General features: G+C 36.8%; 1 protein-coding gene across 3 annotated transcripts in view; it reads right to left on the minus strand.

Moving 5' to 3' along the window:
* Positions 1–24,718, minus strand: part of RHBDD1 (rhomboid domain containing 1) — a 46,059-nt gene that overhangs the window by 15,787 nt on the left and 5,554 nt on the right. For all 3 annotated transcript variants that reach the window (XM_065674996.1, XM_065674993.1, XM_065674995.1), the window contains 5 exons: positions 20,071–20,589; positions 18,316–18,448; positions 11,491–11,579; positions 9,756–9,806; positions 3,108–3,227 (listed from right to left, as the gene is read on the minus strand). In XM_065674996.1, coding sequence (XP_065531068.1) covers positions 3,108–3,227; positions 9,756–9,806; positions 11,491–11,579; positions 18,316–18,448; positions 20,071–20,503 — 826 coding nt within the window. In that variant the 5' untranslated portion in view covers positions 20,504–20,589. The remainder of the gene's footprint in view (positions 1–3,107; positions 3,228–9,755; positions 9,807–11,490; positions 11,580–18,315; positions 18,449–20,070; positions 20,590–24,718) is intronic.

Below are 24,718 nucleotides of genomic sequence, written 5' to 3' on the forward strand. Positions count from 1 at the left end.
TTAAAAACTAATGCCTACATATATCTCAAACATACCTAGAAATTTCCTTTATTGCATTAGATGCTATTACTATAAATTTTCCAGATAGAGCACAAAAATAGAACTGCAGTTCAGGAATGCCTGAATGTGGAATAAACAGATATACAGCGCCCTTATAGTGGGTTTAGATAACCCATATATGAGATCATAGAAGAATAACTACTGATCTTAAATTTGATGCATGCCTTAATACATCCTAGTTTTCAGTTCTGAACAACTGAAACCAGGGAATTCTGTATTATGCCACTGATTGTCTTAACAGCTTAGTAGGATACTAACACAACTTATAGAAATGGATCAACATTCCAAATCCATAATGCTACATTTTTGTGGCCTATAAACTGTAATAAATGCATTTGTCCAACAAAGGAGTGGGCGGGGGAATTAAGTCAAAATTACAGTGGTACTTTTTTGTCCAAGCTACAAGGCAACTGTGACGGCTTAAATGTCATAGTTGAGTAAAAAAAGGAAAATATTATTAAAAACAAAAGAGCGCCCTAAATTTTGATTGGGATACCTGCTTTTTACATTCATTTATTTTTCAATTTTTTTACGTATTTTTTATTCATGTTAAATACCTGTTTCATCATCCATGTAATAGCAAGCAACTGTGAATGACATGCTTTAGGGAAGAAAGTTTCAAAGGACAGTGCTCATACAAACTGATTATTTCTGAAACTAACCAACAGGGAAGAATATCCTAATTACTCATTAGTACAGTAAATTTCATCTCATCCTTTGTGCCACTAAACCAGGCATGATCAATTACATGCTCTATATTGCTCTCTTTGTGAAATAAGGCACCTGCCTATAGGCAAGATTAACCTTTAAACAGCTTGCTTAAGGAAATATTTTAAGAGTACAGCTCTAAAGTCTTATCCAAATTAAAGTGCTCCAGCAGGTAGGAAAGGTGCAAAATCAAAGCACTCCTGTGCAATCACTGATAATACCTCTATATATTTGACCACAAACTATACTGGAACCAATATACAACGATACATTTTCCTGCTTCACTTACCTGAGGCTTAAAAACTCTTAACACTGAAAACAGACACTACTATAGTGTTATGAAAAGCTGGTGTCACAAATTGAAGGTAAAAATGGGACTTGGTATGTCACAGTTATTTATCAGTGAGATATACTTAGAGATGCTATTTAAATTCTATCTCGTGTTTCATCAAAGGGCCTTCACCAAGTGCGTATATATTGCCTCTTAGAGTCAAAAGTTCATCTTGGTCTAAAAGCAACAAGCAGACAAAAATTACTTACCTATAGTGATGCTGATTAGGTAAGGCTGCAAACGAAAGCTGCAGCAGTTCCACACTAACACACGAAAGCCTTTAAAGTGTATACTAAGTAATTATTTGCCATTGCTATTTCTATTTTGTTTCCTTGATAGTTTCAAAAATACCACAAGCATGGCTTATTCTTGCAGATAACATTTCAAAGCTCTTAAAAGCTTTGAAAAATTTTTCTCAATGTTAGAAATTATATAAAATGTCTTGTACAAAATTACAGTAAAATAAAAAGTACCTCTTACAATAAAGCCCATTTTAGACACACTCTTTCCCAAAATCAAACAGGATGACATATCAATATGACTTTGTTTATGTTTAAATATTCCTAAGAGCATGGACAGTAACTCATTATTTTCTTATTGACAAACGGGATGGACTCAATGCTGCCCGATTGGTTTATTTGAAAGCTAAGATTCTCACTAGCTTCTTATGTACAGTTTGACTGAAATGGGACTGCTCAGATTGCAACCTTTTCTAGAACAAATAAACTGCAGTAATAATCTTGCTGTAGGAATTATTTTTTATGTTTCTAGCTTCACAGTGTTGAGGGACAAGTAGAAAGAACTATGTTTAAAGAACAAAGGTGAATGCGAAAAATAAGATAAAGGAAAGAAAATCACTTCTCTCTTCCTCCTCGCCCCAAAAAAAAGTCTGTACTTCCGCCTCCCAGGTTCCTCTTACAATAGATGTGAACTTAATAAAGCAAAAAGCTATATTTACTTTAAAAAATATAATTTCTCAACCTGGAAAAGCCTTTTCCTATTCACAATCTTACTTCATCTGCTGACTTTTTAAAACCATCTTCCAGATAACAAGACATTATTTGTAACAAAAAATACGATCACAGAAGGTGTGATAGTAAAAGAGATGATTTGTCAAGATACTCATTTCATATTTTGTCTGGTATTTCTCTGACAGCAGTAACAGTGGTGTACATTAAATTTCTGAGTGGAGATTTATTAATGGTGTTCCACATTTTAAGGGTTGTTACAAGTAGAGGCTTCTGTATCTTTTTCCAAATCAGTCAATACTTCCTTGCACCCAGGAAGATAGAATATCAAGGTTATGAAAGATGAGGATGACACTGATGAAATATTGTCAGGTTTTTATTAAGATGTTACAGCTTCACCAAGTTTAAAAGAATCTGGCTTTCTTATGTTAAGGAGCACATAAAGCCTTTGGCCGAATTTCCAGAATCCATATTGACACACAACGGATTAAAGAGGAAGCAAAGTTTGATATGAAAAACTATCTCAATTCCACACAGCATATGGTATGTTCATTTCTGTCCTTTATCACTTCAATACAAAAATTTTGCATAACTGTGTGATGTACATTTGGCACAACACAATTTAATAATGTGCCACCAGTCCTATTAAACAGGATTTTTCCCTCAAGTCTTGAAGTTTTCAGAAACTGAAAAACAGATTCTATGAAGTATTTGTTCCCTTGCACTTTTTAGAGTATTGCAAGATATTTTTTTTGGCACAGCAAGTTAGTTTAAGTTTTTGGTTTGGTTTCTTTTTTATAAAAGCTACTTTACTACAACAGTAGCAAGGTAAAGAAACAGTAAGCAATTGTGAACAAATGCAATTTTACCAAGAGAATGACAGCGCATCCTCACATGGCATCCTCACATTGCATTCTTCAAAAATTCTACCAGGAAAATTTCATCTGTTTCCAAAGGCCTGTCCAAAATAATGAGCAATCCATCTTCCCTTCCCTCCCCCAGTATGAATCATAACATATAAAATGCAGTAAAATTCCTACCTCTTTCAGTAAGACTGTTTAGCACTGCCCTTTCAAGCTGCTCTTCTTCAGTAAGCCCACCTGTATAATCATAATAGTTCCTTGGCGTTCCATACTGGTAACTTGAATAGCCATAATAGTCTGTAAAATGAATACAAAATAAAGCAAATAAACTGCTGCTACTCAGTAAGAGAGTGTGGAATCAGGTATCACCTTTATGTTATCTTTCTTCTACAGATTATTTTAACTTTTGAAAGATAAAAATACTAGAATTCAATTACTTATACAATATATACCATGAAGCAATTTCTAATTTACAAAGCCAGACCTTGGTAATAGGAGAAAGAACAACAGCAGTAAAAAGATGCATGAAACATCCTATTTTTTTTCTAATTGTTGTGTCATAGAACTGTTATTAGTAACAAGTTTTCTTTTAACACGTAACAGCTTAATTAATTAGTAACAGCTCCTTTTAACATGCAATTGTCACTACTAGGACAACTTACTAATGTCACTAGAACAGCAACAACAGGTAGATTTCAGGCTTTTTTCCACCTGCCTCCCCCTTTCCCCCAGTATCCATAAACAATGTCATCATGAATTCAAAATCTTTTGGACCTAGAAAACAAGTGAGAAAATATTCCTGCAAGTTTTTGCAGTAATATATACAGATAATATGGTGCTACTGCATAGTTACATCTGCCCTGGAAAAAGCCCACCACACCATAGATATCATCTAATGTCACAATCACTCTAAGTTTCCTACCCTGCTGACACCCAGAATTTCTGGTCATTTATCAAGTTTGTCAAAACCAAACACAACCCGTAACTGACTGTACTTGTCGCTGGGGGTGGCCGTGCTGGGGCTTGGCCTATGCTTACAGGGCCTTGTTCAACACTATCCAGCACCTTCAAAAGGAAAAAAAAAGTCCCTGCATCTGAGGGCAAAGCAACAATCAGCGCAGCTACTCCAGCTCCAAGCACAGCAGCTACACCACCCCCAGCGACAAGTACAGTTGCTACCCAAACTTTGGCTGCAATGGATAACACAGCTACCCCAGCAATGGACGGCGCAGCTACTCAAACTTCGACTGCAACAGAGAGCGCAGCTACCCCAGCTCCAATCATGGGGTGGGGTGGGGGGGTAAAAGAACGTCTCCTTCACAGGTTTACCACCCGAGAAGGAGAAAAGAGATATGTAATTGCTAAGCACTTTTATTATATACCTCCCAAAGTATAAAGGTGGTGACCAGATCAGTTTCATGATCAATGATCCTATTGTATTACAAGTCATTACCATAAAGTACAATGAGACAAGAACCTTAGCCCAAGCCCCATACTTGAAAAACACTAACACAGCAAATACCGGCTGTAAGTAAAGTACGATATACTGAATCTGTAAGATCAAGAGGAACAACTTTGAGAGCCAATAAATCAGCATTGTGATGAGTGACTATTAATCTAAAACAATGAATGTTATCACAAATACGATTAGACACACTCCGGTCAGATCTGTCGTTATCTCAACCCCTCGAACCCCACGTTGTGTGCCAAAAAGAACTGCCATGGTTTAAACCCAGTCACACAGCTCGTTCACTCACTGCCCCCCACTTTCTCCCTCTTTCTTTCCTTCCCACCCACACCAACCCCCCCTGCTCCCGGAGGGATGGGGAGGAGAATCGAGAGAATGTAACTCCCACAGGTTGCGGTAAGAACAGCCCAGTAACTAAGGTATAACACAAATCAGTACTGCTACCACCAATGACAATAATGATAAGAGAAAATAACAAGGGAAGAGAACTCAATACCACTCGCCGAACGAGTCCAACCCCCCCCCCCACCCCCCGAAGAGAGCCAGTTACCTCCCTGGGCATGATGTGCTGTAGTATGGAATACCTCTTTGGCTCTGCTTCCTCCCAGCCTCCCCTCATCCCTGGCAGAGCATGAGACTCACAAAGTCCTTGGTCAGAGTAAACATTACTGAACAACAACTAAAAACATTGGTGTCATCAGCTCTGTTCCCAGGCTGGAAGTCAAAACACAACACTGCACCAGCTGCTAAGAAGTTAAAAAACTGACTGCTACTGCTGAACCCAGGACATACACCCAAACACACAGGATTTAAAATAAATTAAAAAAACCCCAAAACTTAGCTAGAGAATCAAGCAAGGCTTTCTTCCTTTTAACACAACTCAATCTTGCCTGGGCACAGAAAATCTAAACCGAGAAAAACTTAAGAGAAAGTTCAATTTTTCTATTCCATTTTTGTGCCTTCAAAATTAAAAGCTTTGGTTGACATTTTAACTTCTCTTCCAGACAGCTGGACAGGGAATTTGGAGAACCAAAATACAGCAATATTGTCAATTTCTGACAGAAGATATACACAAGTTTTTCAAAATTACATAATTCAAAATGTTTTTGTATGAAATGAACTGAGCATTACTATTTCCCTTCACCTTTGGATTATTAGCATCTGTTAGAGTCTTGCGTTATCTCACTAGTTATATGGATTCCATATGTAACTTTCTGTGAAGTTTCTGAGATTAATAACAAGCACAAACTATGAAGTGAGGAGATAAATGATTTCTTTTTAAGAATGACTGTGTTAAAGAAAGAAAAATCCCAAGCTCTAGAACCTTAAGACAAATAAAGATAGTGATACCCTACCTTAAACTGGAAAAGCAGGAAAAACGGAACACTGCACACTATTCTACACAGGAGTACACAGATATAGAATCATAGAATAGTTAGGGTTGGGAAGGACCTCAAGATCATCTAGTTCCAACACCCCTGCCATGCACAGGGACACCTCACACTGAATCATCCCACCCAAGGCTTCATCCAACCTGGCCTTGAACACTGCCAGGAATGGAGCATTCACAACTTCCCTGGGAAACCCATTCCAGTGCCTCACCACCTTAACAGGAAAGAATTCCCTCCTTATATCCAATCTAAACTTCCCCTGTTTAAGTTTTAACCCGTTACCCCTTGTCCTGTCACTACAGTCCCTGACAAAGAGTCCCTCCCCAGCATCCCTATAGGCCCCCTTCAGGTACTGGAAGGCTGCTATGAGGTCTCCACGCAGCCTTCTCTTCTCCAGGCTGAACAGCCCCAACTTTCTCAGCCTATTTTCATATGGGAGATGCTCCAGCCCCCTGATCATCCTTCTGGCCCTCCTCTGGACTTGTTCCAACAGCTCCATGTCCTTTTTATGTTGAGGACACCAGAACCGCACACAATAGTCTAGGTGAGGCCATGCAAGAGCAGAGTACAGGGGCAGGATCACATCATTCGACCTGCTGGTCGCATATATCTATTATGCACATACTCCTACAGGTATTTTATATACACCTGTATGTGTACAAAGATGTATGTATACATTAGACACAGAGCAAAAATATTTAATTTTGTCTGTTTGCAAATTTTTCCTTTTTGGAACATACAGTTGACATGGGGAGAATTTTTATATGTCGTGCAGTGAACACTTTGTATTACCCTCCAGTAACCTGAAATTCTGCCATTTCAAGTGATCAGCAACTCCTCTGGCCAGAAAATATTTTTGTCTTTTCATCTGTATGCATTACAGTCATTTTAAACAAACGTTAAAGGCCTTTAAGACCTACTGGCTAAATTTAAGAGACTATTCTACAGAAAAGCAAAACTGCCTACAGAATACCATTTAGCTGTTATACATACACACTTGGGATGCAGTCTTCCTGTAGTCTCCTCATTCCCCTCTGCATTATGTTAATTTGAATAAACTTTTTCTCAGCTATGAATTTATTTTATGGAGGCTTCAAAAAACTGCATAAATGAAGGCTATGAAAATTCTGATATTAAAAGCATGAAATTATCTGATGAAATAAAAAGGGTGTAGTATTTTAAGTTTGTTCTATTACTGCTTTTATATATTTGATGTTTTACACTGTCATCAAGTTATAAGCGCTCAGTTTGCCCTAATCTTTTCTGTTACAGCTGGTATTCCAATTAATCAAAATAAACGTCCTAATACTTTATTCACGAAGTGCACTTAGAGAAAACAACTAAGTTACTAAACACTAAATATATTTAAACTACACTTTAAAACATTTTTTTTCTTATAAAGCCGTTTGCTTGTAGTTTAACGAAGTCTGTTCTGATCATAAATTTATCTATTTTTCTATTTAAATTGGTATTTAAAGGCAAAAAGTAATAAACCAGCAATATCAGAAAAAAAATCTATCAAGAAATACAGCATTAGCCCATGGCACCAAAGAGAATTTTCCTCATTCACAGACTGCCAAATTTATTACCTGTATTGTACACCAGGCAAAAGGTTAAATCTTCCATAAACACTTAAATAGGATGAAAGATAATTACAAACTATGTACACAAGAAATTACTATAAATATACTTTTTTTTAACTGCAGTTGTAAGTCATTTTAGAGAAATTAATTTAGTACAAAACAAAACAAATAAGCAAACAAAAAAAACCCAAACCAAACCAAATCAAAAAAAAAACACCAAAAATTTAGTTACATCTAAAGCCAAACTTGGAAGACAAGATAGCTCAAGTTAACCCTCTCCATTACACTCCTTTTGCCACAAAAACTCAAAGCAACAGCGTGGCTATTTTGGGGACTGCTCAAGACATGCAAAAAGCTACAGACTTCCTTGTTGTCAGCACATAGAAGAGGTTTTTTTCTCAGATGCCAGACATATTGCAAATTAAAAGGCTATTCAGTCTGCTTCTATATCACAAGGGTGGTCTTTTACACCCACCCAAGCTGCAAGCAGCTGGTGTTTGTACAGTAGATTATGGAGTTTAAATGTCAAGTACAAATTCTTATCTTTGTTAGCCATTAAAGTACCTTTACCAATATAAATCTTCTAGAGGTCCCATTCACCCTGCAGTACCAGGATACTGAAGGGAAATTTATTATCTATGAACATGGAATACAGAGCAATGCAAGCAGCACACCCAGGCTCTGACAGACTGAACAGTACGTGTACTTAGGTGAACATCTTCAGCTGGGCTGACACTGACAGTCATGGAAACATGGAGCTTGTGGCTCACTACACAGGCTATGTTCACATCTCATTTCATTTCAAAATATTAACTTTCTTTCTTTACTAGCCTTTAGATGAAGTGTTTTTTACTTGAGAACTGGAATAACAGAAATCCTGGGTCAATTTAAGTTATGACAATCCTTGTTGCTGTTGGTAAGGAAAGTAGGTCAATATCTTTTGGTTAGTAAGTACAAAACAAGAGCTTCAAAAATATTCAAGGGCTTAATCTCACTTGTGGGAATTATTTATTTAATTAATTTCATTGTAATGAAATTGGAAGTAGATAACGGATGACAAAATCCACCATGGAAAACAAAACCAATGCTCACCTTGGCTCACTGTGGTTTGAGTAAGCACATATTACTTATTAAAGGTTATAAAAAAAATATAAACTCCTGCATTACTAAGCATCAGAGAATAGTAAGAATGATCAAACATACAAAACAGTTTTTGTATAAGTAACCATATAGACAACTTTTCAACCAGAGAAAAAAAAGAGATGATTATGGTGAGTCTAGAATTGAATTCCATAAAAACATAAAGAATATGAAGTACATGAAGAATGAAGGTTTAGGTTCTTTTAGTTTTCCTTCCTAGAGAAGGATTAATGTACATCAAATGAAATTAGCAGCTAGCAGATGCAAAGCAAACAAAAATGACAGATTCTACACCAGAAAGTAAACTGTGAAGTAATTCTTCTGTGATGATGTAGGTGTTAAAAGAGTTCATGCCGATTCAAAGAGCTTTTGACAAATTCATAAAAGAAGAATCTACCACAGGCTATTAAAGACAAAATTCCTCCATAGAACTTGCTGCTGAGAACATCTTAAGCCACAAGCCACTGCACAGTGGCAAATATTTGAAGGAGTTATCACTACATATTTATCTTGTTCTTACAGCAGGTGGTTAGGAAAGAGTAAGAATCACTGCAGGAGATAACATATTCTAGGCTATACAACCCTTAGCTTTGATCCAACACACAGCCCCTCTCACAGCTGGCTCCTCTCCTGCCCCTCCTAGACAAGGCCTCCAACTATTATTTCTATACACCACATACGATTCCACCTACATAAGAAGTGAATCAAACGTGCTACATTCAAAGTATGCCAGTATTCCAACTATTCATGTATATACTGTGAAGAAAGCCTAAATTTATTCTGGCGAGGAGTGGGCTTTTTCCATGTAAATTACATGGTTTACAAAAAGTGTTCAAAGGAAAAAGTCCCCTGGTGGGTGGGGGAAGTCCTAGAATGGAACAGATAAATTTGCCAGTTCAGGGCAGATTTACCAAGGTTCAGCAGGCTGCTTTCACTAGACACAGTTCCCCCCACTACACCTTCTGCAAAAGAGGTGTTATTTCCCCAGGATAGCATTTTATGAAGTCATTAACTTAATTCCACTTTTAAAGCCTCTTGTACAAAATACATCCACTGGTCCCTAAAAAGGAAAGGTGAGACATGCCCAAAGTAGGATGTTTAGCATGCATACATACACACAGAATATTTTATATCTTATATATATTTCCATTTAACTTGCTCCTCCATTGGTTTTGTATCATTAACAAAAATTATTCTTGTGAAGCTGGAGTAAGTGTTTAGGTAAGCAGGTGAGAGTACTTACCCGAATAGTAATCCCTTGGCCTGGCAGGGTCAGACACTGAAAAAACACCACCTAAATATAATACATGCACTATTAGAATAAAATAATCACACCTGTCTTCATAAAATACAAAAATCAAGTTTAAAATACTCTTTCTTTCAGAGTCTGTTTCATCAGACACAAATATGAGACCATGAGTAGCTATCAATTTTTTTAGCATTAGTGAGGGAATATAGTATTGGCAAGCCTGTATGTTGTTCCAGATCTTATAGCAACGTGCCATGTTTAAGCAACATACTCATGTAGACTACGAGTATGGAAAGTGACCTACCAAATGTTCTCCAGAATATATAATGGATAATTTCTGCACTGAGACTGTTCATTGATAAAAATGGGTTAGTGCACAGAAAACTGAGGACTGGAATAACAGTGTACTATTTCTGCTCTCATCCACAGGAGAAGATGACGACCTGTGTACTAGTACACTCCTTCCTCCAGGTCTTAAGCCACACAACAGGATCTCCATAGCATGTGTTACTAGCAGTGCCACGGATTTTATCACAGAATCCTAGAATAGTTTGGAAGGGATCTTGGAAGGTTCCTAGCCCAACTCTACTGAGAGCAGAGTTAGCTATGAGATGAGGTTGCCCAGTCAGGGCTTTATCTTGTTACGTCTTAAAAACATCTGTTGTGGTTTAAACAAAAGTCATCCATAAGTCACACAGTCACTCTCTCACTCCCCCCCTTCTCGCCCTCCCCCTACTCCCAGGGGGACGGAGAGGAGAATCGAAAAGAAAGCAACTCCCACGGACTGAGATAAGAACAGTTTAGTAACTAAGGTATAACACAAATCACTACTGCTAGCACCAATAATAACAATGCTAAAGGAAATAACAAGAGGAAAGAATACAACACCTCAACACCAGCCGACCAATAACTCGCCCCACTCCCCCCAGCTGAGCACCGACTGATACCTCGTCCAACCCTGCAGTTCCTAGCCCTTCCGGGTAACCCCCCGTTACATCCTGGGCATGACATGCTGTGGCATGGAATACCTCTTTAGCTAGCTTGGGTCGGGTGTCCTGTCTCTGCTTCCTCCCAGCTTCCCCTCCTCCCTGGCAGAGCACGAGGCTCAGAAAGTCCTTGGCCAGACCAAACATTTGAGCAGCAACTAAAAACATCGGCATTATCAACACTGTTCCCAGGCCAAAAATCAAAACACAGCATTGCACTAGCTACAAAGAAGGAGAAAAATAACTGCTACTGCTGAACCCAGGACAACATCCAAGGATGCAGACTGATGAACATCCCTAGGCAGCATGATCTGATGCTTGACTGTCCTAACAGTCATCAGATAGCCATAGAAACATGCAATATTAACATTAAACTCATGCGATACTTCGACACCTGTGCACTCCAGTGGGGTAGGAAATCTGATGTTTTGATCTCTATTTTCCACTTAAAACTTCTAAATATACATGACTTACACACTGTATCACCAAACTGTGATAAAACCTCCTGTGAAGAGCACACATATTTGAAGAAATAATTCCCCACTGTACAAACACCATATCCATGGTCAACTTGATGGCACAGTCATGAATATAGTACTCCACCTATCAAGTAATCACACATAAAAACCAAATTGCCTAAAAACTTGCTGGAATGGCCTGGATTTCTGTATGCAAGGCTTTCTGAATTTTAAAAATAGAAGTGTCTCTTACACAGATTTTATAAACTGAACAAAATTATATACCTGCACAGGCTTCCATAATCTTCTTCAGAGGTCCCCTAGTGTACATCAATCCAACAAGAATCCCTGCCAGATGCCCAGCAAAAGAAGCCCTGCAAAACAGGAAAATCTTGGGAGTGACGGAAAGGAAAACTTTTTTTTTTTGTAAGGATCCAGAAAGAGTACTGCAGACCTTGTAACCAATGAAGTCCTTAAGGGAGGACCAAGCACAGAGAAATGACTTGCCTGAAAGGACATACTGCAGAGTTTCTTTTCTTCGTAGCTACCTTAAAATTGGTAGGTATATATACAGTTATAGAAAAGTATCTAATAAATACCAAGAAGAAGCTAGAAACTAATTGGACAGATTTTAAGTGCTTGTTTACAGAACAGAATACTGTTTCCCAAAAGCATTGAAAGACTTAAGGAGGTAGGAAATTAATTTTAATCTATAAAAAAGTAAAACCACATAATTATGTTGAAATGCCTTGGTAGGATCTACTGAAACCATTCAGTTTCAAATTAAAGCATAAAATACAGTACTTTCTACTGCACTATCAGTACAATCCTACAATTAGTCATGGATCAGCATTAATGCAAATCCACTGCAATCTTTTTAACAGTGTTTTCAAAATTAAAAGAATGAGTGAAATGCTGAGATCCAAATTCTTTTCTATACATACAATTTCTTCAAAAAAAGATCATTGCCATTTGCATTAAGAATGAAAGGGCTCTAGAGTCTTTTGAGAAATCAACATGGAAGCGTATGTTCACAGTAAATAATTTGCTTCAAGTACTTCCATGACTATGGGGTATTCTACAAATTCATAAACTAATTTTCACAGCATTCAAATTAAGAGTTGTAAGGATAAATACAGAGTTCTGAACATACCAGAGAAATCATCAACTATACAAACAGGCTACAAGTGACTGAGAGAAGACTTTCAGGATAGAACACTGGGCACACAGTGAATTACACAGTAAAACATAGATCAACATGCCATACCACTATAGAAAAGTCATGTATTTTACTGGAAAAATGTTAATGGGAGCACTATCTGGAAACAAAATGAAGCACTCTTCTGCTCAGCAGTGGTCTCTACAATCACTTAAGTCTATTGAAGAATTATCTCACAGATAAAATAATCTTAAAATACGGAAAAGATTGTCACAAGTAGGAATGAATACACTCTGCATTCTCTATTCATAGGATAAGGATGAATGCATGTAGGTCACAGCAAGAGATTTAAAAACACTTTGGTAGAGCAGACTGCCTCGGCTTCACAAAGGAAAATGACAGGGCTACTAAGACCCTGCAAAGCACTATCAGTTTATTATAGTGAACATCTTGAAAAGTGCATTAAATATTGATAACTATAAATGATATTTACATTACATATACACGTTTGTCCTTCTGAGGTTATAACTCAGAGCATGTATTCTGAGATTAGATTCACTCAGATCCTCTATATTCTCTTATTAAAAAAGTAGATTAGAATTGTTAAATTACATGACTGTTTTACACATGCAATTAATGTTCTTCCATCCACATGCCTTAGTCCAAAGTGGATGCTCTTATTTCCAGTGAACTTAAATATATTTGAACAACTAATTCTGAATGTCGCTCCTTTTGAAACTTTATTACATTTTATTGTTATAAATACATTTAATTTTTATTTTCAGTAGATTGTCCTTTTTGAAAATTTATGTAATGGATTCCTTGTCTACAAGAAGGTCCCAATTTTATCTTTATACATTAAAGTTAAAGGCAAAACTACAACTATTTTTCCCACAAAGCAGGATTATATGCAGAATTGTATGCAGAATTTAGGACTAAATGCCATAGATTTTGGCTGAAAATAAATTAATAAACAACTTAAAAGGAATCAAAAAAGCACTGTGAAGAAGCCCTGTCCAAGCACATATTACCAAAACTCCTTTCATTTGTACTAACATTACCAATTTTCTTCCTTGTCTAAACCAGAAAACTGAGGTTACCCCTATTTTCTGCTTTCAGTAACCAAACCTGGCTTTAATTCAGAACTCTAATAATATCAATGATAAAGCAACCTCCATTATCAATTGATTCCAAAATAGACTTTTTACACTATTCTTAATATTTTTATGTCTTGACTGCAATGTGTATTTTAGTAGGACTAACAAAGAACCATTTCCATGATTGCAACATGATAAACTACTGCCTTTTTTCTTGCTGGTTAATAAAGAAAAACTGACTTTTTTTTCCACAGCAAAATTTTCAGTTTCCACAACGTAAGCTGAACTTTTAATGGGAATATAAACAAGGTTCCTGACTTCTTAAATTGCAGGTTTTTTCTCTAAATGTCAATGAGCTTGATCAATATTAACTACTGTTCTCCCAGGTACCAAGAAATTCTAATGATCTCTCAATTTAACTTTTTGTTTGAAAATTTAGATATCCCCAGAGATCTTATCTCAACCATTCACTTCATACTAATGATAATTATACAATATGAATACTGTTTCTTGAAGACATCTGCCATCAAGCTGATGTGTACATTATTTCAGAAAAATCTCCTAAACAAAATTACACTTTTTCATTCGGCTGTATAATTTCCATTAAAACCGGTACCACTGGAGGGAAAACCATTTGTACTACTTTTCATGTATGAGATATCCTGACATAATGTTTACAAGCCTCTAGTAATTTTTATATTAATATCGTCAAGTACCCTTACAATTAATACAACTCATTTCCTCACTGTTGGTGAACTTATCCCAAGTTGTTTCAATTCTGTGGTCTCAGTTATCTGACTCAACAAATTAAAACAGAACAAAGAAAGTCTATACCTATCACTTACTTTCATAACTTCTTCCTAACAGCAAACCCCCGTCTGGTAGTTATTATTATTATTTACACATGCAATTCTACCACAAAACAAAGCCACTTATCTAGCAACAAAAGTATGTCTTTAGATTAGGCTACCACTACAGCCTTTTGTGAAAAGATCTTCCATCCACGCAATTCCTATTCTAAAGCTAGGAATCACACATTCACTGAGAAAGCAAACTAAGGAATAATATCAAAGTGACTACTAGCAACTTCATTTTTGAAAAACAATACTTTGAGACCATGGGAATCAAATCCATGTATTTATACAGTTTATTTCCAAATTAACACAAGCAGACAACTGCATATGACAATTTAAGCACTTGACTAAAAAATTTAATCTTGCTTAGAAAGCAGGTCATGGAGTGCTAAGCAACCTACCTGAATATAAATGAAACCAAATTAAATGATTGCATAAGTAAAAGTCAGCTAATTTTACACAGCCCTATGCAAGAAAATGCCATTACTACTTAAAATGGAAATGGAAACCTTGTTATTAATTTTGTAACACACTGAGAAAATTATGTAGAAAAGTAAAAGCTAAGCTTGACAAAAGAATGAAAGGGTATAAAACAGTTCTTACCACATAATGCCATTCCTTGTTAAACCTGGGGTGGTTTTGGGGTTTTTTGATCAGCTGTTCTTAGCCCTTTTGTTCATGAGGAATAGTACTCATCAATAAACCCAATAATTAACAGTTCAACAGTAAATATGACTGATAACCAGTGACTACTCAGTGATATCCTTAAGCATTAAACAAGTGAGAAGTTAAAAGAGCGGGTGAAATCTGAAGATAGATACATACAAACAATCTCATAAGGTTAAGGTTATTAACGCTACGCAACACATTCGTCAAAATATGTTCCTATATTTTCAAGTGTTACATAAATTAGTTTTTGTGGGGTTTTGGGCTGTTAGTTTGGGATTTGGAAGTTTTCTTGGGGGGGATCTCTGTATCTGTATTACGTTTACCTGCTTCGACTGTGATCTGCAGTCGAAACAGGTAAACAACTTCTTTATTTCCTGCAGATCCTTGAACCTAAGTGAAATGAAGCAACAATTAATTAAAAGTCAATAGAACTCACTCAGATCAACACATTGATACGTTTTATTTAGAAAAAGTTCTGAAGAAACGTTTGGAAACAAATTTAAAACTAATTAAGAAAAAATCTCAACAAGAATTATATATTCTATTGATTGCATCATTCACAGATATTCAAAACATTATCAGATGCCTACCAAAACACAGGTCAAAAAGAAGCCTAGAGAAATGCCTAATTCAGTTTTCAGAGATGCAGTGAATGATTCTCTGTACTGAAATGTTACACATCTCTGAGATCCTCTGAACTCCAGAATAGAAAATTTCTGACAAACTGCAAAAAGAACAATTCTGGACAGTCACAATATCAAGTATTGACACTTCTGAACTCTGGAAAAAAAAAAAAAACCCCACCAAAAAAAACCCAGAAAAAACCAAACCAACATCCTCTACTCTTTTCCACTCCTAGCTTTCCACTCATCCATAATTTTCATCTTTTGCTGTGCTTAAATTTCTGAGTTTCAAAAAACCTGCTATGCCCAGCTTCCAAATCCCAAAGTGTCATCTTTATCAATCTGATACGTGTTTGAGTTAGTTCAGAAACAACCTCAAAGATTTTCTTTTAACAGTGAGTATAGGTAGAGTACCTCCATGCAAAAGGAATAAATGACTTAAGATATCAAATGCCTAGTTCTGGAAGAAACAGATTAAATATAAAATAACTTTTCACATGCCTGTTCTTCCATCAAAGAAATACTGCCAAGGATTGCCATACAAAGCCTAGATCTCACAGAATCACAGAACCCCAAGGGCTGGAAGGGACCTCAAAAGATCATCTAGTCCAACCCCCCTGCAAGAGCAGGGTAACCTAGAGTACATCACACAGGAACTTGTCCAGGTGGGCCTTGAATATCTCCAACAACCCCCCTGGGCAACCTGTTCCAGTGCTCTGTCACTCTCACAGTAAAAAAGTTTTTCCTGATGTTCACATGGAACCTCCTATGCTCCAGTTTACACCCACAGCCCCTTGTCCTATCACTGGACATCACTGAAAAAAACCTAGCTCCATCTTCCTGACACTCACCCTTTACACAGATCTCAATATCCTTACTTGATGGAAGGCAAAGATTAGAAGGATATTACATGGCTTTTAGATTTGCCCTAGAACTAAAACATTAATGAGAAAGAAAAGAATTTACAGATGCCAGTAAAAGCCTAAATCCTCTCATAGCAAACAAATCAAAGTTTCCAATAGCCTCAATATTACTCTTGAATCCTTCATTGGTTATGGATTCTCAGGTGATCCTGATGCATCATTCCACTAAGGCAGGTCCAAATACATGCATGTCTTTCTGACAAGACAAATATCCTGCCTTAATTACTGACCTCTTATTTTTTCAAAACTAAATTATGCAACTTGTTCTACAAAGCAACACCATTTAATCAGACACTTCAAGTATTACAACATGCCCTGACTGAACATGAGTGTGTAGGAGAAATGTTCCAAGAGCTACAATTGTTATGGGTCCTTTCAGGGCAGTTGGCAGGTAATAATTAAACACGTTGTGCTGTGGAACATGAATTTCTGGAAATAACTACTTGTCTTCTATGGCCCCCATAACAATCAAGACTGCATGCAACAGTGTAGTGGCTCTTTACACCATGCAGCCATGTAGGTTTCCACAAAATTATAAAAGTTCTTTGACATTATTTCTGGACTTCTATACACTTTTACATAGACATTTCTGCAATAATGCAACTGAAAAACAACACCAACCAGCCACTAAAGTCATTTTCCCCTATCAGATATAGTACAATATGCACATGGTTGCACTTCAGACATAAAGCTCTTTCATTATTCTTTAATAATAAAATAAACAGTAATATTGAACATATCACCTAGTAAAAACTACATTAAGCTAATGTGTCAGTTTATATTTTCCTAGATTTTTTTTAAACACGCTGAAAAATCTGGTTTATGTTTGTAGCAATGCCATGCAACTGACTTCCCAGCTCACACTTAAAATTGCATGTGCAACAGAGCATTCTGCAGTTCTGTGTTTTAGCACAGGATTACTTGCTGCAGTCAATCAGGCAGCAAGTCATAAAGGAATAAAACCAGTGCTTAACATAAGTAATATTTAATTCTCATTCTGGTCTAGGAAATGTTCTATCACACTATCTGACAAGGAGAATATCATTAATGCTCACCCTCACCCTTTTTTTTTTTTTTAAACATCTTTCTGAAAAGTGTATATTAATTGCTATTATGTAGCTTCCAAGTTTGGTGTCTGTACTTCACATATGTTCTCTAATGTGATGAACAGTTATTAAATATTATACAAGAAAATTACTGATTTGCATAGAACTCCATAAATCATCTGCCAACGAAGACAGTCACTATTCTCACAGAGGTACGGGCAGATGAACTGTGCTGGCAGCGATAAGGACACAGGAAAATTGAGGGAGATGATGAACAATGCTGCAGGACAGTGAAACCGCTACAAGCTGTAGAATACTGGATGATAGCTCTATCAAAAATTAGAGGAGAGACTTCAAGAAATAGACTGAAGGGATAAGGACAGAAATAGCAAGCAAACAGCAGGGTGCTGTTTTGCCAATGAAGCCCTTGGCATCACAGTATATTAGTTTGGTTACTTTACTGAAAACACATGTCCCTTTTCCTTGTCCACCAATTTTTGTTATCTTAGTTCAAATACTTAGTAATACCTTCTTCTGGGCACAGTACTTAAGTACCTTATTTTTAAATGAGCACAAAATAGAGGACGTTTAGGAAAAAAATGCAGACCTTAACACTTGATTTAGCCCCAATGCTCCATTTGGATATCAGCTAATACTACACACACTTCATAATATATTTCAAACTACTTCAGATAGCCCAAATCTCTTCTCCTAACTTTGAAACATCAAATGCACTTACCCTGGGGAGATAAAATGAATAGCCACCAGCTCTACCCAACAAGCATATTTACTGGATATCTGCAATCCAAGGACACTGCTGACTCTTCCGGGATTGTAATGGTTGTTAAGCACTTTCAAAGCAAACAAGACTCCTGCAAAATAGAAGAAATAATGCAAAAAGTACTTATGCCCAAGTATTTATGCAAACAACTACTGAAACCGAAGAGCCATGTAGCTTCACAGACTACTAAGCACACTGTTGCGTGCCTCAACTACAGTTCTAAACTGTTTCTCCAGTGTACTTTTCAGTAACGTAAACCCAAGGATAAAAATTATGTACTTGTAAAACAGCCAATTCTAAGTTGCTTTTTAATATGCCTACTTACTGTACCTATTCAGGTTTTCAAAACATGATTTTCAACTTATAATATGAACATAAAGTGGAAGTTCTAGTTGAAACAATTGACAAAAACTCAAAAAAAAAAAAATATTCTGTGAGCTGTGAAAAACCATTACTGAGAAAAAAAACAAAGATACACATGAAGGTCAAATTCCGAATGGAAAATTATCTTTTATAAACTCCAGAATCATTTGATTCTGAAAAAAAAAAAAAGGAGATAAAATGCTTCTAATCACAATAATGATTATTTACTTCTCATTGACTGCAACTGTTTTATCTGTTTTACACAAGCAATAGGTGGTATGACAGAATGAATTCACATAATTTACTTGAACTTTCAGGATGTTTTTAGAAAGTTCCTCTCAAGAGAAAGCTCACATATTTGTGTGAAAAAGAAAAATCTGAAAAACCTAAAAGGAAAAGATGACCTGAAAAAGCAGAGTTGAACATCAATATAGATAGACTGAATAAACACATGAAGAAGGTTTCTTTTTCTTCCCTTCTAACACCAAAGAAAACAAGGGTTAGCAAAATTCCTTAATTTATCCAGTGACAACAATGTTGTCATTCCAGGATCACACATAAACAAGAAAGCATGTATGCACACACATGCGTAGCCATGAGTCTCTCGTAAGGCATGGGATGGGGACCCCATCTGGCCCACCACCAATATCTATCTGCCCTGCCTGCTCTTCAGTATCTTAGTACCTTTTGCCATAAAGCATGAGAAGCCATAAATCTGCATCACCTGGATAATTGTAACACTAAATGTAACCTGTTCATGAAGGGGGCCTATAGGGATGTCGGGGAGGGACTCTTTGTCAGGGACTGTAGTGACAGGACAAGGGGTAACAGGTTAAAACTTGAACAGGGGAAGTTTAGATTGGATATAAGGAGGAAATTCCTTCCAGTTAGGGTGGTGAGGCACTGGAACGGGTTGCCCAGGGAAGTTGTGAGTGCTCCATCCCTGGCGGTGTTCAAGGCCAGGTTGGATGAAGCCTTGGGTGGTATGATTTAGTGTGAGGTGTCCCTGCCCATGGCAGGGGCGTTGGAACTAGATGATCTTGAGGTCCTTTCCAACCCTAACTATTCTATGATTCAAGGAAAGGGACATGTAACTTGCTATCTGGCTATTTGAGAAACTAGAGATTAATCTGGTGAGGGGAAAAAAAATAAAATTAAATCTTAGAGTGAGATCTCAGCACTACCCAATTACATAGAGTACCTGCTTTTAATTAAAAACCAGGATAACTTTACTGGCATAACAACCAGATACATGTACACAAATGTACACCTATCCAGTTTCTGCATTCTAATATTGTTATATAGTACCTATATTTTACATACGTAAAATGGACCAACTATGTGCCTTACCTGAAAAACCTACAGCACAATTCATTTCATATGAAGGATCATCCAGAATTTTCATGAGCATGAATTCCAATGCCATATAAACAACTCCAATCAGCACTGAAAATACTACAATTATGTACGCAAACCATGTGCTCTTAAGCTTTTTTTCCAGCATTATTCCCTTCCAAAGCATGGAAATCATGTTATAATATAAATGCCAATCATCTGCATGGTGGACAGGAGAAAGTAGTAAACGCTGCCAGTTCTTTTTGTAGAGGCCTTCATTTACACTGATACACACTTCAGTCAGTGGTCTCACAGGATTCAGAAAGAAAAAAATATTCAGTACAAGTACCCCAAGGGTAACGGAAGGAATGTTCTGGAGTCCAACTTGAGAAATTTGATAAAGCAGCAAAAGCAGTCCAGCATTGACTCTTCCCTGCCTTCGTTGCATTATTACTTCTTATTCAAAGAAGTATGAAGATTACACCGATTTCTAGCCTTTTGTTTGAATCCAAAGCCATACAAGTTTCAGAAATCCTGAAAGAAAGAAAACCATATCTGCTTTATTATACATACACAGAGGTGTTTCCAAGCTCATCACTGCCTTTTTTTTTTTAATTAAACACAGTGCATTCTTCAAGGTAATCAGCTGAGACTTTTTTTTTTTTTTTATCAGAACAAAAATTCAAATTAAAAAACCAACACAGTTTTTAAACTGGCATGAGACACAAATAAAAGGTATTTATAGAGATAATCCAGACAAGCCCTGTGAGTTAAAAAGCCTGCAACTTCTCCTTCATGTCCTTGGACAGGCTTTGCATCATCTATAAAACCCCTGGGTGTTCCAAACATGTTCTTACTAATATCTGATTCAATCAGAATTTTTTAATTTTTTTTAAAGAAAACAAATAAAAAATTCTTCTCTGGGTTTTGGTTTTCAAGCTTTCTATCTTTGCTATGTGTAGGAACTATTTTATGACCATTTCTAAAACTTTCATAATATTCCATATGAGCCAAGAACGAAAATTAGAAGTCACAATTTCAACAAGTAACAGAAATTTCTGTTTTGTATTTCTGAATTTAAGCTTTGAAAATTCTTATTGCTCTCCTAGCAACTGTAATTCAAAGTTTAGTTTAAAAGTATGCAATGGAGAAAAAACTGAGGAGGATATCACATACAAGAACAGCACATAAAACAGTCGTCCACTCAAACAGTACATCCAGACAGTTACAGCAATATATTCATCTCCACCTTATTTATGCCAGATAAAACAGGATTAAAAAGGGCTATAAAAGTTTTAGATATACCTAAAAATAGGGTTACTATGACAGAAAATGAGAAAGGCCATCAAGCTAAACTGTGCAAGCCTATAAAGAGAAGAGGGAGAAAGCTGTATTGAAGAATACAGAGCCACGTCATGGAGTTACTAGAGTGTGGAATCACCAGCAGAAGACAGGAAGACACACTGAATTTCAAGTAGCTTCTGAGGGCTACCCTCAACTTGGCCAGTACTATTTTTAGTTCTCAAAACTTTCAAACATTGAGACACAGACTAAGCAAGCTGGCTTGCTTAACTGCAGTGCATGTTGCACATTCACGAACATCCTAGGCAACAGTGCTCACGGCCAAGTCCACCCCTCTATCACAAGCCCATCTATTATGTTGCATCTTTTTCCCTGATGGCTTGAGGTGTCACGGGCCCACCGTGCTAAAAATAATACACCCTTATCTTGCCTATCTAAGTCTATCTGAGCCACTTCAATCTTAGCAGCTTTATCCACCTGTTGGCTGTTCTGACATTCCTCAGTGGCCAGACTCTTACGTACATGGGCATCTACATGGCGTACCTTCACCACCAGGTTCTGCACCCAGGCAGCAATATCCTGACAGTGGGAGACAGCCCAGAACGGTTTACCTCTGGTTTGCCAGTTATCTGCTTCCATCCAGAGGCTGAGGACTTCTCTCCCTTTTCCAATCACGTTTTCAATGCCTCCTTCCCTAGAATGTGAACCCAGCTGCTTGGCTTCCCTACCCTCTAATTCCAGGCTATTGGCTCCATTATCCCACATAGAAGCAGGAGCAGATGGATGATAATGTGCTAAACTGCAACAGGGGTGTGTTATCAACATTGTTCTCAGACTGAAGCCAAAACACAGCACTGTATGAGCTACCGGGAAGAAAATTATTTCAGCCAAAAGCAGGACTGCACTAAGTGAACACATGGAAAAGAAGGAAGTCACCTCTGAATGATATTATCCTGTAACAACAAAACAAACTAAGAAACAAACACAAGGTTCAACATCAAAGATTCTAGAGGCTGGACGTCATCTAGGCTAGAGGTCAGCCTACCTCCTCCACTTATATGTTAGTAAGAGGAGCATATACTTCCATGCTAGTTCATACACATAATTAATGCCACTTCTTAAAGTGTTATTCTAGTCTCTGGATTTCTCTCTAAATTGCATTTATGCTTACTATAGTATTTCATGAGAAGAAAAAAAAAAAAAACCAAAAAAAACCCACAGGAAAAGGTAGCATCCTCAAAACAACTATAGATCAGAATACAAGTAAATGTACTTGCTACATTAAACCAAAATTCACTGTTCTGTTTTTTTTTTTTTTCCTCAGGGTCTAATCTCAGACCTACACCACATACCATCTAAGTCATGCCCAAAACAGAGTGGGAAGCGTAGAAACACACTTTATACTAGGGCACCTAGACTAACTAGTCTGGAACTAACTAGACGGGTGCCTCTAAAACACAGTTTCTAATCCTCACAATTCAAATACAGAGACCAAAGCTGTAGTCCCTACAAATTTCAAATAACCTAAGACCTCTTAAAGTATAAATTGATTGTTGCAGATGATAATATATAATGATGATAATTCCCCATCCACGGCAGGGGCATTGGAACTAAAGGATCTTAAGATCCTTTCCAACCCTAACATTCTACGATTCTGTGATGCGCATTGTCAGCCTTTAACTTTTTAATACCAGTGTTACAAAAAAAAGTTTCTTATTAAAAAAATTTAATCAATGTCTTTCTCTTCTTCCATACTATAAGCTCTGATACCAGGTATACCAACATCCCCAAAGTCTATGCATTTGCCCAAACCTCTGACTTTTCTCGTACCACTGACACAACTACATTTTTTCCACCACAAAGCTGTTGACATAAAAAACTGTTAGAATTTAAAAGTCCACATCATTTAAAGTTAAGTGGAAACACCAAACTCTCACCATACCAGATTGTTTAACTTGCCAAATACTACAGTCTGACTTCTTAATATTTCCACCCCTGCTTTTGATACTCCTTAATTTCCAATTTAACTACTTTTTACATATATGCACCCAGGGAAAGAAACCCATATGCAGCATATATCCATAAAATAACCATGTAACGTGACTAGGAATGGCTTACACCAGGCTTACAGTAATGGTATGTATTATAAATCATTCCCATTATTGGGAGAAATCAAAAATGTCAGCCAAGACACATTATGCATTTGATTATAAAAGAAAGATATAAGAAAGAAAACAGTAGTTATTGTAGAGCCTTCTGGAATGCAATTCAAAATATATGGAGCTTTCAACTGTTTGAACATTCTTCCTCAGCCTCTTCTCTCTTTATTAGAAGCCCAATGAGGATTAAAACAATGAAGTACTTATTCCTTTTTCTTTTTTGAAAACATGCCACCCACTTCAAGCTGTACAAATTTCCAGAACAGACTTGAAATGGCTATTTGTCTCGCATCTAGGCTGCCACGTGTCTGCATTCTTGTCACCTACTCAAGATAAATGTCTGAACTAAACATCCTCAGAATTTGTTTGCTCTTGTACTAATCAAGGGCAAAACATTTAAACTTTTATTTTTACTGTGATAAGCCCCCTTGCTCACTTGGCAAGCATAAAATATTACGATTTTATATTACTGAAAATTCCTGTAATAAATACTTCAGTAAATACCACTTGAAATTAAATGTTATACTGTCTTTTCCTATAGCTGTAATAAGTTAAAGATTCTCCTTGTATCCTTGCTCCACCTAAAATGGACAGAGCTACCCTGAAATTTTGATTAAGGTTTCTGTGAATCAAGATCTAGCAGACTGCCGTCCTCCTAAAACAAAAATAATAGTTACACTGTGACTTAAGCCTAGTTTTTCCTGAGATTTTTTTATGACTAGCCAGAAACATTTAACATCTCATGTTCACCAAGGGCATGAACACAGCTGTGATGTACAGATGCTGCTGTAATCTGCATGGCACATCCTCATCTTGACATATGTCACCAACCTCCCTTCCCTCTAGAAAGGCTTGCGTCTCACTGCTTTACAAAAATGATTTGTAATGGAGGCCCTTTAGCATTGTATAACTCTTTACTGACAAAAATTAAAAAAAAAAAATTAAAAAATTAAATTCCAGGGTTACTCTTTCAGTTTGGATCAGGAATATGCCAATATGATTTTGAAGTGCATTTCTCCATTGCCCCCACTGACTTCACGTGGCTGAAACTGGAGTGGCCTTAGCATCCATAAACTAGTATCTTCTCAGATTAAACTGATCAGGAGATGTATTCCAGGACAGAATGCAGTGCACTCCAGAAAAAAAAAGGGCATTCAGCTTCATGTCTAGATTAGAACTAAACTACATAATAAAAACTTTTG

This window comes from Lathamus discolor, chromosome 3 (genome assembly GCF_037157495.1).
Source record: "Lathamus discolor isolate bLatDis1 chromosome 3, bLatDis1.hap1, whole genome shotgun sequence".
Classification (NCBI taxonomy): Eukaryota; Metazoa; Chordata; class Aves; order Psittaciformes; family Psittacidae; genus Lathamus; species Lathamus discolor.